Source organism: Zootermopsis nevadensis, unplaced genomic scaffold, assembly GCF_977971745.1.
Source record: "Zootermopsis nevadensis isolate Lab colony 2312 unplaced genomic scaffold, Znev_1.0 Znev_ptg000013l, whole genome shotgun sequence".
Lineage (NCBI taxonomy): Eukaryota > Metazoa > Arthropoda > Insecta > Blattodea > Termopsidae > Zootermopsis > Zootermopsis nevadensis.
The window spans coordinates 5964287-5978567 of NW_028259145.1; the positions used below are offsets into that span (position 1 = coordinate 5964287).

General features: G+C 37.4%; 1 protein-coding gene across 4 annotated transcripts in view; it reads right to left on the reverse strand.

Moving 5' to 3' along the window:
• The window catches only part of Rab27 (RAS oncogene family member Rab27), a 21122-nt gene continuing 6841 nt past the window's right edge, over positions 1-14281 (reverse strand). For all 4 annotated transcript variants that reach the window (XM_022062111.2, XM_022062112.2, XM_022062113.2 and 1 more), the window contains exons 4-6: positions 10289-10403; positions 6258-6370; positions 1-2333 (exon numbers count right to left, since the gene is read on the reverse strand). In XM_022062111.2, the coding sequence (XP_021917803.1) occupies positions 2132-2333; positions 6258-6370; positions 10289-10403 (430 nt within the window). In that variant the 3' untranslated portion in view covers positions 1-2131. The remainder of the gene's footprint in view (positions 2334-6257; positions 6371-10288; positions 10404-14281) is intronic.

Here is a 14281-nt window from a genome sequence, read left to right on the forward strand (position 1 = left end):
TCCGTACATATAATATACTTTATTTATTTTTGATTTATTTAGTGAAACTGTCATCAGCTTAGTAAATGACCAGCTGTTGGATAAGCAATAAATACGAAAGGAAATGGGCATAGTACAATTTAAATACAAATGTTTGTCCAGAAGGATCGAGAAAAATCACAATAATTTCCATCAGGAGAGAGTTGGTCTCCAGGCAGAGATTTTAACCTAACCTAACTTTACGCCCAAAATAGAAAGCAAGAGTGCTAACCAATGTTTACTCTTCTACTGATATGAGTGACAAGATTCAGCCCCATGTAAAAAGACAAGTCAAACAAATTATATTTTGGTGTGTTTTAATATTTACATGAACATAGCAATTCCAATTAAGAATTCATGGAGACACGAAATTCATAGTTCTAATTTTATTAACAAGTGAATAATAGTCACGAAACATAAAATAAACAGAGGCTACTTGTCAGTACAAGGAAGAAATAAAGATTCAAAACAATTTTATAACACTACAGAAAAAAATATACAATAAGACAACAAGAACTCAGCATACACAAATGGGGCCTAGACCATCCACATTAGGAATTATGTTTGATTACGTTATGAAATGTTCTTTTATCCCAGGCTACAAATCTGGGTGATTACTCCTTCAATTACATCTGTAAATATTCATACATTGTTCATATACTTATAAATTCTTACAAAGTTAAATGCAACTTGGTTTATGTTTGTGAATTTCCGAGAGCCCTCCACTATGAAGAGACAGCGTGATGTGGGTGGGGCGTCCTGAGGTCAAAGCCAGTGTGGAGTATGTTTTGAAAGTGTTTCCTTCGGATGATTTTGGATAGCGACTAGGTTTATGAAGAGTGGGGGCCGTGGGTGGCGTTAGTTCCCCACCGTACCCACATAAAATTCTATGATATATCCTGTCACTTGCAGGACACAATATTAATAGAATTTAGAAACTACATAACCTCAATTCAGAAATAATACAGACTAACCTCGCTTGCTACTATAATTCAAATCCAATTTATCTGTATACTGTCATCTTGCCTTTTCAATTTATATTTTTGAATCAATTTTAATCTTTCAAATAAATCAAAATCAAAATGTACCAGCATTTGGTTAACCTTTATCACAAGTGTATAGGGCATTTAAACCCTCAAAATAATGGGCTTCTGGTTCGACTTCAACTGTGGGGTTTTAACGATGTGGCAGTTAAGGAACAATGTATGCTCAATAAAGGTTAAACTGTACGTAAAATGTATAAACACATAAAGAGGAAATAATTACAATTGTGCACTGCGCTACAAATGCATACAGAGGCTAGACAGTAAAGATTTTATTACTGCCTCTACACGGAGGCGCTCCATTTATTTTTACCATCAGAAAATGGCACATATTATCCACTGGTTAGATGCTGCACAGGACCCCACAGCCATTTTGATTGTGGAGATGGACAAAGAACTCTCAATTCAAGTCCAGACATAAATCCATAGCCTTCCTCTTTATGAACAATGACACTCACTTCAGTTACCTTATTTGAAATTTTGTACACTATTTCAAATACCATACCGTAAATAAACCATATATTATAATAAATTTGGAATGAGCTAGTGGAGCCCACTGGGTCAAGTGAACTCGTCATTCACTTGAGTCTCAGCACATACAGAGACTTCTCTCCTTGCTACCACGTCCTAAGCGGCTGGGCACCAAAGGCTCATTCTGATTTGTAATTATTCAAGTTAATTCTAATGGGGGACTTTTGTCAATTAAGAGCATCAAGCAAGGTCTGCAGAATACTTCTTTAAATAGGTTTCCTTTTTGTGCATTATTAATATTATTTTCTTATTTGTGTGGTCACAATTATTACATGGCCATGAAATTCAGCTGAGCAATGTCTCTTTTGGGGCATTCTACAAATACATGAAATGATTAGGCTAATCTTGACCACATTTCCAAAAAACTGTTGCAGGGTTACATGGCAGTATTGTCTCAAGTCATCAAACACGACTTTATACAGTAGGTTGTTCGTGGGACATCCCACATCATCACAACTCCCAACACACAAACACTCAATCCCTTATGAGCCTAGAATACGTCCGTTTTCTGTACTCATTCATGGCACAGTGCTGCCACATCAGCAGCCACCACACGTTGAAGGTGGAGAATTCAGAGTTACGTCTGCATCTTCATCTCCAGGTTTAGGCCTTCCACGCCGACCTGGCAACATGGCGCGATCTACAGCCATCTCCATCCTCTTCATGACACGATCCAGAAGAATTTCAACAGCTCGTGACACATTATGTCCTGTTGCTGCACTTGTCTCCAGATACAACATTCTGTCAAGATACATATTTCTTAATTTTGCGGGCTCCGAATCTGAAGAGATGTAGTAGGAATCAGTTGTGGCCTATTTCAAGATTCTATCTCAGTACTTGGCAGGATGAACTTACAGAAACAATGACAAACCTCAGTCAAAATAACCAGTTTCCTGGTTTACATTAAAATGAGTACCTCCAAAATGCATGTGAGGTGAGCTGTTAAGGTACAATTTGGCTGCACGCGACAGAGACAAGAGACCGAGGCAGGCGACAGAGTTATGAGACCGAGACTGGTTGCGTCCTGCCTGCTCTCTGTACAATCGTATGAAGTACAATTACGAGCGCGAGACAAAGACAGGCGACAGAGACAAAGCACAGGAGACCGCTCTCGGACCAGTAGTGTCTCGCGACAGGCTCAGGCAGCACGTGTGTTGTTGAGTAAAATAATGGCAGAAATTAAATTTACTGGTGACCAAGATGAGCAATTGGTAGAATTAGTAGCAGAAAACCGACCACTGACCACCGACAGAAAGATCCTTCTTCGCGTCTGGTTTTGAATATTGAACTCATAGGTTTTCTTTGTTTCTTTCGCAACAAATAACACAGCAACACATCATCTTCTTCTTCTTCTTTTTCGAGTAACCTTTTTAGAAGCATTTTTGTACTCATTTTTCACAGAATATGTGCACGTATGTCTCAACAAAACAAAGAAAACAAACACTTTGCCGCATGTCTCAGTCGTCACCTCAAAAGTGTGTGGCGACAAGCTGCGATGTGTCCGTCTCCCGTCTCTGTCGCCTGCCTCGGTCACTTGTCTCTGTCGCGTGCAGCCAAATTGTACCTTTACTCAGAACACATTCAGAATTCACACATTGTGAAGTTCAATAGGGTAGTTTCAGAAGTAACAAGTATTAAAGAATCAAAAAGGAATGCCTATATTGATTGCTGTACTGTATTGACATTAATGAATTTAGAGTCATGAAATACATAACAATACGTACTTTCTTACTTGAGTAAAAATTAAGTTCAATATTTGATCACTTTTCATCAAGTACCATTTGCTGACTTCAACTAACATTTTCTATAACGACATCCAGTGATGCTCTCCACAGCAGCTGTGATTTCTCCCCTTAATTCTTCAAATGACTGTGGATTATTCACGCGGATATTGTCGTTCAGGAATACCAATAAGAACTAACACCAGCAATTCAAATCTGTCAACTAAAGTGGCCAAGACTTAGGATTCAAAATTGTCCAGGATATTGATAACAGATGGTACTATCATGAAAATGTTCACTCAGGAAATGAAGAGATGAAATGCAGTATGTGGCTTTGCCCCATTTTGTTACAATAACTCCCACACCATTAAAAGATAGGACAAAGCAGTCTTGGAGGAGTTTTAGGCAGGGTTCAGCATTAACTACGTCATACAGGAAGACTGGTCCAAGAATTCCAGGGCACCACACAATGCATCTTTGAGAGTACAAAGGCATGTCCAAGATTGCGTGTGGTTCTCAATGCCCCATACACTCATATTCTGTTTACTGACGTACAACTTTGTGTGAAAGTGCTTTCTGCTCGTGAACCAAGCATCATTGGATTGTCTTCAAAATGCTGATGAAATGAAATACGAATAGCACGTTGCCTACGCTTTCCGATGTCAGTCATGGATTTCTGCACCTAAATTTTGGAGGTGGAAAAGTTTATGTTCTGTTGACCAATGATTAAAGTAGATATATCTTTAAAAACTAGCTGTTAGAGAAGCTTTTAGCAGATTTGTTTGCACTATGAGTAAAATTTCCTGTACATATGTGCTGTTTTCAGGTGTCCTCACAGACTTCTTTCTGCCAACTATGCCATTCTTACGCTTCATTACATAACAAGCCTATTTAAACTGTTTCACTAAAATCTCAATTGTTGATTTTTTTAACCTTCTCTGCATTAAAATCTCATTTTGAAACAGATACTGCACTATAATAATAATAATAATAATACTGGAAAGCATACATGTCTGAGTATACAGCTGCTTGCAAAATTTTCTGCTAGAGGATATCTTAACCAATAATAAATGATCAACTGTTTAGAAAGTGAAGCTTCTGTGGCGACTGAAGTTGATGAAAGACTCTCGGGTTACGAGCCGCGTCAGGCGGCTGAATGGTTAATAAACCAGAAGATATTATTTATTCACCATTCAGCCACCTGACGCGGATTGAAACCTGAGAGTCTTTCATCAATCTCAACTGTTTAATTTCTTTGATACCAATTCCATTTAGTCTTGGTACAATATAACAATAAATATAGGCATTTAAAACTACTGAATCTTTCTTTTGTGACCATATATAACAGAATTCCAGTGATTACAATTCCGTCCCTGATAAATATTTTTCAAGCCTTTCAGTTCTATTCTCCCCAACATACCTGGCTATCCACTTGTTTTGTCCTCCTGTAGTTCTAAATGTGAGACGGACATGGTGATTAAAATTGTAAATCAGAAAGGGCTAGGGCAGAAACATTTGTCATCCCTTTCACAACACCATTTCGGTCGATGTTGGTCTTCTGGGCAGTAATGTCATGTAGACTTGTAGGCAGATACAAACTTCTGGAGGAACATCTGCTTCCATCTACAAGTCCACATAGCATTACAACTCAGAAGACCAACATCAACATGTTCACCACCGCAAGAATCCGAAATCTCATACAAATAAAAAGAGGGACGATGTTTGGCAGTTGTGAAATGTGCACTGCCTTTGCCTTGTGCGCAGCAGTTGCATCACTTTCCAGATTTCCTGATATGGTGATATTAAGAGAATGTGGTAGTTTAAATACTCCTTTGCAAAACTGACATTATGAATCAGTGTCTGCAAGATTTTCATTGTGTTGAACTACAGCATAGGCTGTTTTATATAAACCTTACAGTCACTATGAACTGTCAGAGAAAACTCAGAATAGTTTCCTGAGGTTCAAGTTCCTTGCAGAAAATTTTCAATTTAATAAGTAGCACAGCTGGCGAGCTAACAGACTGGAAGCAAAAAGTGACTGAGTATTCACAGAACAGAATTTGATTACTGAACATATGATTGAATATTAGCCCTAACAAGACTCTAAAGCACTTTGCACGAAAAATGGAAATGCCAAGAAACAGTGGGAACCACAACAAAACTGTCAGAACTACAGTCTTACAAAATAACAGTTGAGTAGTCTATGCAGCCACATGAATACAGCTGGCAAAGAATTAAAGCTAAATCATGGACATGAAATAGTTTAGTCCATAAAACAGCACTCAAATTACAGCTGTAATTTTTTGAGGTATACTACTTAACCATACTGGGATATTGGGAACGACCCTTCTTCAAGTGTCTGAGCACTGCAGGTCCCAACTATTCGTTGGCTTGATCTATAGACATTCGGTAGGACTCCTTGGACGAGGGATCGGCCCGTTGCAAGGCCTCTACCTGTACACAGGACAGCACAACACAGAAAAACTCGGACAAACATCCATGGCTTGAGTGGGATTCGAACCCACGGTCCCAGCGACCAAGCAGCACAAGGCCCACGCCTCAGACCGCGCGGCCACTGCAGACCCCACTACTTAACCATAGTGCTGGAAAAATATTGCGGAAAAACAAAATTCCTGGAACTTCCAAATTCAAGCCAAGAACTAAGCTGCTCACACTTCCTCACTGCACGGTGACCAGTACAGTATCACATGCAAGAAGGTGCAACTGAAGGCTGAGTTTATGTGACATGCCAGCAGGTCAGGCAATGGAGAAGCACTGGTAAAAGTAGAACTTTGAGAGCAGACTGCAACAATACCAATTTGTCTATCAAATATCCCACATTGACTACCCAATGCCTCCTAAGAGGTAGATCAATATCTAACCTTAAGTTATGGCATTACTTCATTAAATTACATTAATGTTGTCATGCACCGAGCTTACCCACCCATACTTGTCGGCTGTCTCCTTGACACGCTGTTCACTGATGATTCTCTTGTCCTCCAAATCACATTTGTTGCCGCACAGCACTACATCTGGGTTCTCACAGTATGCATGTGTCTACAAAACATACATCACAACAATTCAATTCATGTTAAAAGATTCACAAATGAAGAAGGTATTCTTCCCAAAACCCAACAAACAGAAGAGTCTTTATCGAAAACAATGGCAACAGGGAGAAATTTTTAATGTACAAAGACAAATGGCATAGAATATTAGTAACAGCAGCCATAGAATTCTGATCACTTATGTTCCAAACACAAACTAATTTCTTTCTGAGAAATAATAGAAACTCAAAGATGAATCCTTCAGTGCCTGCAGAATAAACAATCCACCATATAGTCACTTAGCACTTTTTTCTATGCTTATATGTCTTCTTTACTAGTGGTCTGATGTTTATCAAGCTGTGACACAGCAGGACGGGAGCCATAAACTGCCATGCATATACAGAAACGTCTTTCTAGCTAGCCAGGTTTACAATGGAAACCCTTTCTCTGTACTGTGTAAAACTGTTTCAACAGAGAAATTCACGTTCTTAGTTAAGCATACAGCGGTTCAATAAAACGGAGTTCTGTAAAATAATTTGCTGTTTTGAGAAACTCTGTACCAAAAAAAGGAAATGTAAGAAGTCAATGCCTAAAACAGAAATGTGTTATAAACATAAAGAAATAATTAACTTTTGCAAGGATTAAACTTTACTCTAAGATCCATACTGTGACAGCGTGGTAAATACTGGTTAACACCCAGCTGAATGGCATGTTTTTCTTTACTAAAACTAAATTTACATATAAATATCATTTACATGCAAGTGCCCAGTCATAGAGAATATTACCTATTCCTAAGAACTGACATCATCAAAGTTATAATCACTTGGCAATTGATAATGGTAAATAATTCCAGTGCTCGTAAAAGTATTGACTTCCATAAGATTCCATAACATAAATTAAAAATACCGAACATAAGCAAAACTGTCTAAAGGAGCGAGAAATTTATCTTGTTAGTCAGTAGACGAAAATTATGTTTCAATGCAAAACTTGATTTTGTTCATTGGAAGCAGTTCTTACAAGACGGAAAAAAAAATTATTCAACTGAAATTTTGTTCTAATTTTCCAGTTTCGATTTCTGTTCATCTACGAGAAGACTGGAGAGCCAGACGCCCTGCTCCCACTCACACACACAGTACATCCCACCCTGCCATACAGCACGCACGCAGTAGCAGCAGCAGTGGCAAATGACCAAGAATAGTTGTGATGGCAGTGGTTGGAGTAGTAGGTTATTTAATGTCAGCTGCAGAGATTAGGTACAATGAGGTGAGTTTGAGGATGATCATGAGCAGAGATCTGGGAGGAGGTGGTTCTGATACACTTTAGAGCAATCAATTGGACAGCCTAGATTGATGTGACAAAACTATACTATCAAAATATATGTTAAAATGCTTCTGTCAAATAGCTCAAAATTGCTGGAGCTACAATTACTTCGGGTGCCAAAGACAAATTGCAAAAGAAATGCAAACATTATGACAGTTTCCTCTAATTTGAATTTACATGCACTGGTAATTTCAGTAGCCTCATACACAATGTATATTATGCATGCTGAACATAAGTCATTAAAGGTGAAAATGGAAATATATGTGAAATATCACACAATGTAAACTGTCATACTGCTTGCTGCAATGAAGCCTGATTACGAAATCTCACCATACCTTACATAGAAGACATACACAGTTTCATGTGTGTTTGGTGATAATAACTTAAAGGTCATCAAAAAAAGTTCTAATTTCAAAATTACACACTTCTGAGAAGAATTAAAGACATGACAATGTGCATTAATTAAACGTATTAAAAGTAATAAGGGTTGTTCTATATGCAAGATACTGACATTGCCAGTCTCTCTGTTTCATTTGCAGCTGCGTGATGCATATACAGTGTAACAATCTAGTAGCAGAGGAAATGCTTATGTGCAAACCTTTGCTTACTCACAATACAGAAGATATTTTCAATCTAACTGATCCGCACATGCCTGAACAAGGCCTGAATTAGAAACAATGTGTTTATATCTGCAACGATGGCGCTTGATCAATGGATGAAAAACGTCATCTTATGAATCCATGGAATGTAATAAAGATGTATGGATGTATGTATGCTAAATCCATTGCACCAGAATGCATCAGTGACCTTGGTATCTATCATTCATTGCCAAGCTGTTGGTGTTAAAAAGTATTTCAAACAATGTGCAGAAAATGGCATTAGATGAGGTAGTGAAGATTGCAAATTTTATAAAACAAAAGCTATCAAAATTCAAAAATGTTCAGTGTGCTTTGTAATAAAATGCTACTGCAAGGTTTAGTAGTTATTATGAGATAGTTTTGGTTCAGTTATTTGCACCGCACTCAGAAATTCTGTTATTCAGTTTAGACCATTTCATCCATGTTTAATCATTCTGTGTGACACTGTGTGGCTCCAGAAATTATCATATCTAGTAGGCATTTTTTAAAAAGATAAATGAACCAAACTGATCAAACAAGCTACAGCATCACAGCTACTCAGGCATGTGAGAAAATTAGTACTTCTTGTGCTATATAGACCTCTTGAGGACATGCATTGAAGAAAATGTCAGAGACCGTTTTCTGACACTGAATGATTTCTTTAATAAACATGATAGTCACATAAGTGATGGAGTTCTCTCAGACATAATGGCATATTTGTGAGACATTGAAGTTTCAGTCAGTGAAAGAGTATTTTCAGCCTATGTCAGGTTTTTGTTGGTAATAAACTCATCTATGTTCTCTTCCACAGAGCAAATTTTATTAAGAAAGCAATACGAAGAATTAATTTATATTTCAACAGGCAAGGGTTTGAGAGACACATGCACAGAAATTGCTCTCATTAACTCTTGGGCTGGCCTGAAGAAAGTGTTTCCACACATTTCAAGTGCAGCCTTGACAAAGCAAAACATAGCTGTGCAAAACAGCATTCTAAAAATATACAGCAATGAAATGAAATACCAAAATTTACTTAATGTAAAATATAACATGAGGATACAGCTTTCCAAATCTGTACCCAAATTCAACTTCCTTGCGGCCAATAAGTAGGACTACCCATCATATTACGTAAGTTAACCTGAAGTGTTTACTAAATTTCGAGGTGACTTAATTTAACTTTCTACATACAGGACTGTATTATTTTAAAAATGAGTAATCTGTAACACAAATTATTGTTTTGAGGCTTCTGCAAAAATAATTTATTACTGAAAGGGACCCCAGCAGAAAAATGTTTTTAGAACCACTAATCTAGTAAATATCACCCAAAAAGCTCCTCTGTATACCCTCATTCCTTTCTGGGTTAATGACACTTTCTCAACTAGACAAGTACTGTGTTGGACACTGTCCATTAGGTGAGGTATATCTGTGCATACCAAATATACCTCAGACAATCAACAACATCCAACATTTTGTTCCTATACTGAATCAACCATTGACAGAAACCTTAAGAGAATCACTTTCTTAACTACAAGGTTACACACCATCAAACTGTACGATAGTCATGTGATTGATGAATTGGAAAGGATATGGAAGAAAGTAATCATGGCCCATTTCAAGAAACAATCCCAGTATTTTCCTGGACAGACTCAGGAATAATCATAAAAAGGACAGGATTTCCAATGTCTTTGCTGAGATTTGAACCCAGAACTTCCCTAATATGAATATGCAGTTCTAATAAAGACACCATAATTGCGGCCAATGCGCTTCATTGTTCTAACAGTGATCTGGTTAAATGGTCCATGACTGCTTCCTATCAATCAATCATACTCATCTGACTCTTTGTCTCCTCTTTCACTCTTCACACCCGCATGACGCATGAAACACATTACCAATTAGTAAAATGTTAATACAGTGGTTCAGACAAACATGCATGACAGGCGTCACAGATGTTAGTGAGTGAGCCCGTCATAATATGTGGAGCCGAACCACTTCCATACCCTCAACTGGTCAAGCCAATTCCTTATTTCCAAGAAGGACTGCTCATTAGTCAAGTCAAAGAGTAGCAAGAAGCCCATTGCATCTCGGTAGAAGGCGGTGGTTAGGCTACGGTATCTAAGGCAAGACAATACAAGGTTATTACTATACTACATGCTTAATACTATTCACACAGCCATTGCACTTAAAAGCGAGTGAAATGTCACACTTACTGGATATGTCACAGCTATTAATGATGTGAAACTACAAAGTCTGAGTGTAATTAGGTGTCTGGTGCCTGTCCTTCAGTTTATAAGCCAACATAAAAATTATAAGTGTACTTACCATTATCTTGCATTTTAATAGCAGATTTGTCCTTTTATACAAGTTATATTTCAAGTAAATATTAAGAGCCTTCCACAATTAGTGTTATGCATTTTAGGGATGCAAAGAATCAGACCTTTCTGGTTTTTATACTAGCCAGCACTACAAATTAAGTGTTTATATGTACATTTACACGTTTTACGTCAAGTTAAAACAAGCTATCCCTTAAGATTGCCGTCTTCTGGGTTATTGCGCTGTGTAGTCTGGTATATTTCCACCAATGTTTCAGAGGTCATACTGCCTTCGTCATCAGTTTAAATACAAATAAGAAATAGATTCACATAATAATGACTCACTATATACATATCAGTCTGACTAATGTCATTACCCCATGCTCATTTATTAGCTGACTGAAATAATTTTTTCACTTGTTAAAAATACTATGAGGCCATAATGCCACCTGTAGCCAGTATGTAAATCTCAAGGGCTAAGCCCAAATTCCAAATGTGGCACCAAATAACAAGGTGAAAGTTCATTTAACAAAGTTTATATTCTAAAACTTAATAGCATACAAATACAACATTAATGACAAAGAACACAAACACAAATAAAAGTAAACCCCAAGGACTAACGCGGCATCCACAACTTGGGGCAACAGTCTCCAGACTTTGGATCTACAGACCACTGTAGCTAGATCAACACCCCAGAGCCAAAACATGATTTAGAAACATTAGGCAAACCAAAATTTCAATAGATGTTAACCAGGTGGAAGCTTGTAGAGCAATGGCTTTGAGGGCCTGGCAAAGCAGGACAAAGGCTGGGGACATGAAAAACACAGAGGAGAATTGCGCATGACCAACTAGGTGTATTAAAGAAGCCCACAACCACAAGGTGTTAGGATGATCATTGGATTCCTGTGCACACAAGTATATTAACATTCTCATCTTTTAACAAGTTACTTCTAAGAAACACACTTCTTAAAATCACTTATGTGTCTGTTTGTTTCAAGCTGATTAATTCTGTCAGTCTTGATGGTTCTACAAGTTTCATATCTTATACTGCTCAGATAATAGTTTTCATTAGTCTTTGCCAAATGGTTTATGTTGTGTTGAACTGTAATAACCTAGACTCTCTTTGGCTGAAGTTTGTATCTTCTCTCTAATAATTTCCCAAATTAAATTCATTATCACTCAAGATTTCTAAAACTGCAAACCTATTTCAGATTTTAGCTTGGTATTTTTAACTTCCACAACACTCAAGCTTCGTGAGATTAAATCTTTCCATATCCAGTTTGCATGTTAATATGTTAACCTATTTTCTTAGTGACAGTCTTTCCTAAATTTGCAACCACAAAGTAGTCAGATATTTCAGTCAGATTCTCTAATAGAGTGGACATCAGTTATTCATGAATTCTATCCTCTATTTAATAAGACATAATCAATCTGCGTATCTTCCCAGCAAAAAAGACAAATAAACTATTGCAGTGCCATTATCATTATTCTCTTTTCCATAGAAAAATGTATGATAGCTGATTAAATATCATTCACGTCAAAAAGGACCAATGAAATCTGATTTATACTTCACTGATTCTCTTGATACTGTGTTAAATGAAACAGATATAAAGAGACTTCTAATATTCCAAGTTACAACTCTCATCAGTTTAAAATGAAACATGCCATGCTATCCATGGTGGCAAGTGATAATTTTCTGATTGGATGGTTCAACTGGTAAGATCTATCAAAATTAACTGCAAAAGACAGACTTCCTCATAGAAAAATTGTTTCCAGTATAAGTATTCGGAAAGAGGGTACCTGGCAGGCCAAGAATCTCCTGGCTTCAGAACCTAAAAACTTGGTTCTCGATGTCCACTGGAGGACTGTCTGAAGTAGCAGTCAGTAAAGCTCAAATTGCTATGCTGATCGCCAACATCCGGAACGGATAGGCACTTTAAAAAGAAGTATAAGACTGTCTATCTGCAAAGTCCCTTCATAAAATTATAGCATCAGAAATTGCACACATATATGCAGAAGTGAATATTATAGTATACTAACGAGTGTGTTCATCCTTCACCTTGTATTTTCTTTAAATAAATTGTACTGAAATAATTAAATTTCTTGGTTATTACAACAATGATGATCGCAGCATTGAAGTGGTCAAAACCAATTCCTTGGACCATGCAACCACCGTGATCAGCCACAAACATTATGTATATAATGACTTTGCCTATTTATTATGACATGAACACTTGCTGTGGACACCAATCTGTGAAGAGCAGCACAACATATGCAACAAAACACTTCCATCAGTATGGCTCCTGATGACAGTGAATCAATAAAAAGATGTTTATGCTGCTTGCAGCCGATGTGACTGTGTGAAACTTATGTTCTTCTCATGCATCTCTCTGAAAGCCTTTCTACAGTGAGTAACGTGTTCCTTATATTAAACTTTTATTGCATTACAAATAACTGTGACTTTTCCAAGTGATCCATTCAAGCACTTAAAATGTAGGAAGTATATTATAAATTCAAGTTTCATGATCAATTAAATTCTCTGTCGTTAACCGTATTCCCTGTTGTCATTCCACATGCAAGTTTCTGAACCAAATAATACCCTTCCAATAGCAACTACTGTGCAGTAATGATGCAGTGCAGCAAACCTTTCTAAACCAAACTACCATGTGTTTTGATGACACAAACTGAAAATATCTCAACAAATATGTGTAAATGATCAAGAATAAACCATTACAGGAACTGCACACACACAAGAAACAAAAACTTTAATAAATCTTCACTTAATATTAATTAGCCAAATATTTTGTTAAGACATAACAGCTGTATTTTGCTTCTCACCACTAGATGTCAAATGTGCAACTTCATTAGTCATAAGAATGAGTGTAATGTAGCTGCACAGTCCAGGTTAAATTCCTGGGCTAGCTTCCCTAAAATGTGACATCAAACCGTACAGTTTGACAGTCATTATTGTTTTATAATATATAATATAAATAATGGTTTTATAATATATAGGGACTGCAATTACAGCTCTTTGATATCACCCCCCCCCCCCCCATTATTAAATCCTTTCAGTTTGATTTTTGGAAAAGTACCAGTATGTGTTCGCCACAGTGGTCTAGCGGTTAGAACGCTAGCCTTGTAATCCTGGGGTCTCGGGTTCGATTCCCGGCGGTGCCAGAATTTATAACTTGTGTTGGGCAAGGCCGTGGTCTAGGCAACACGGAGTTTTCCTCCGTGGCATCCCAACAATTACTCCATTTACACACAGAAGAAGGCAATGGCAAACCACTTCTGGATCATCTGCCAAGAACGTATATGAACAGGTCCCAGTCCGAGAAAAGGATGGAAGGATCCTGTTCATATGGACTTGTTGTCAGACAGAACACTAAATAAAAATAAAAATACCAGTATGTGGAATGGTTTGTTATCTGTTAGGGGAAGTAGATTGTAACTTCCAGTGGTAAAGTGTTCAGCTTTGACCCTCCTAATGGTTAACAAAAAGGGACATAAATGGGATTCTGGAACATCACAGATTACTTGTTTACTGTATGCTGTTTATGGTTCCCATGTGCAAGAATCTGGTATTGAAAATTCCAGAAGGCATCATGAGAACTAACCAATGGGACTCAAACTAACTTACGCAAGCCTGCTGGCCATGTACGTCACAATAGTGAATTGAGA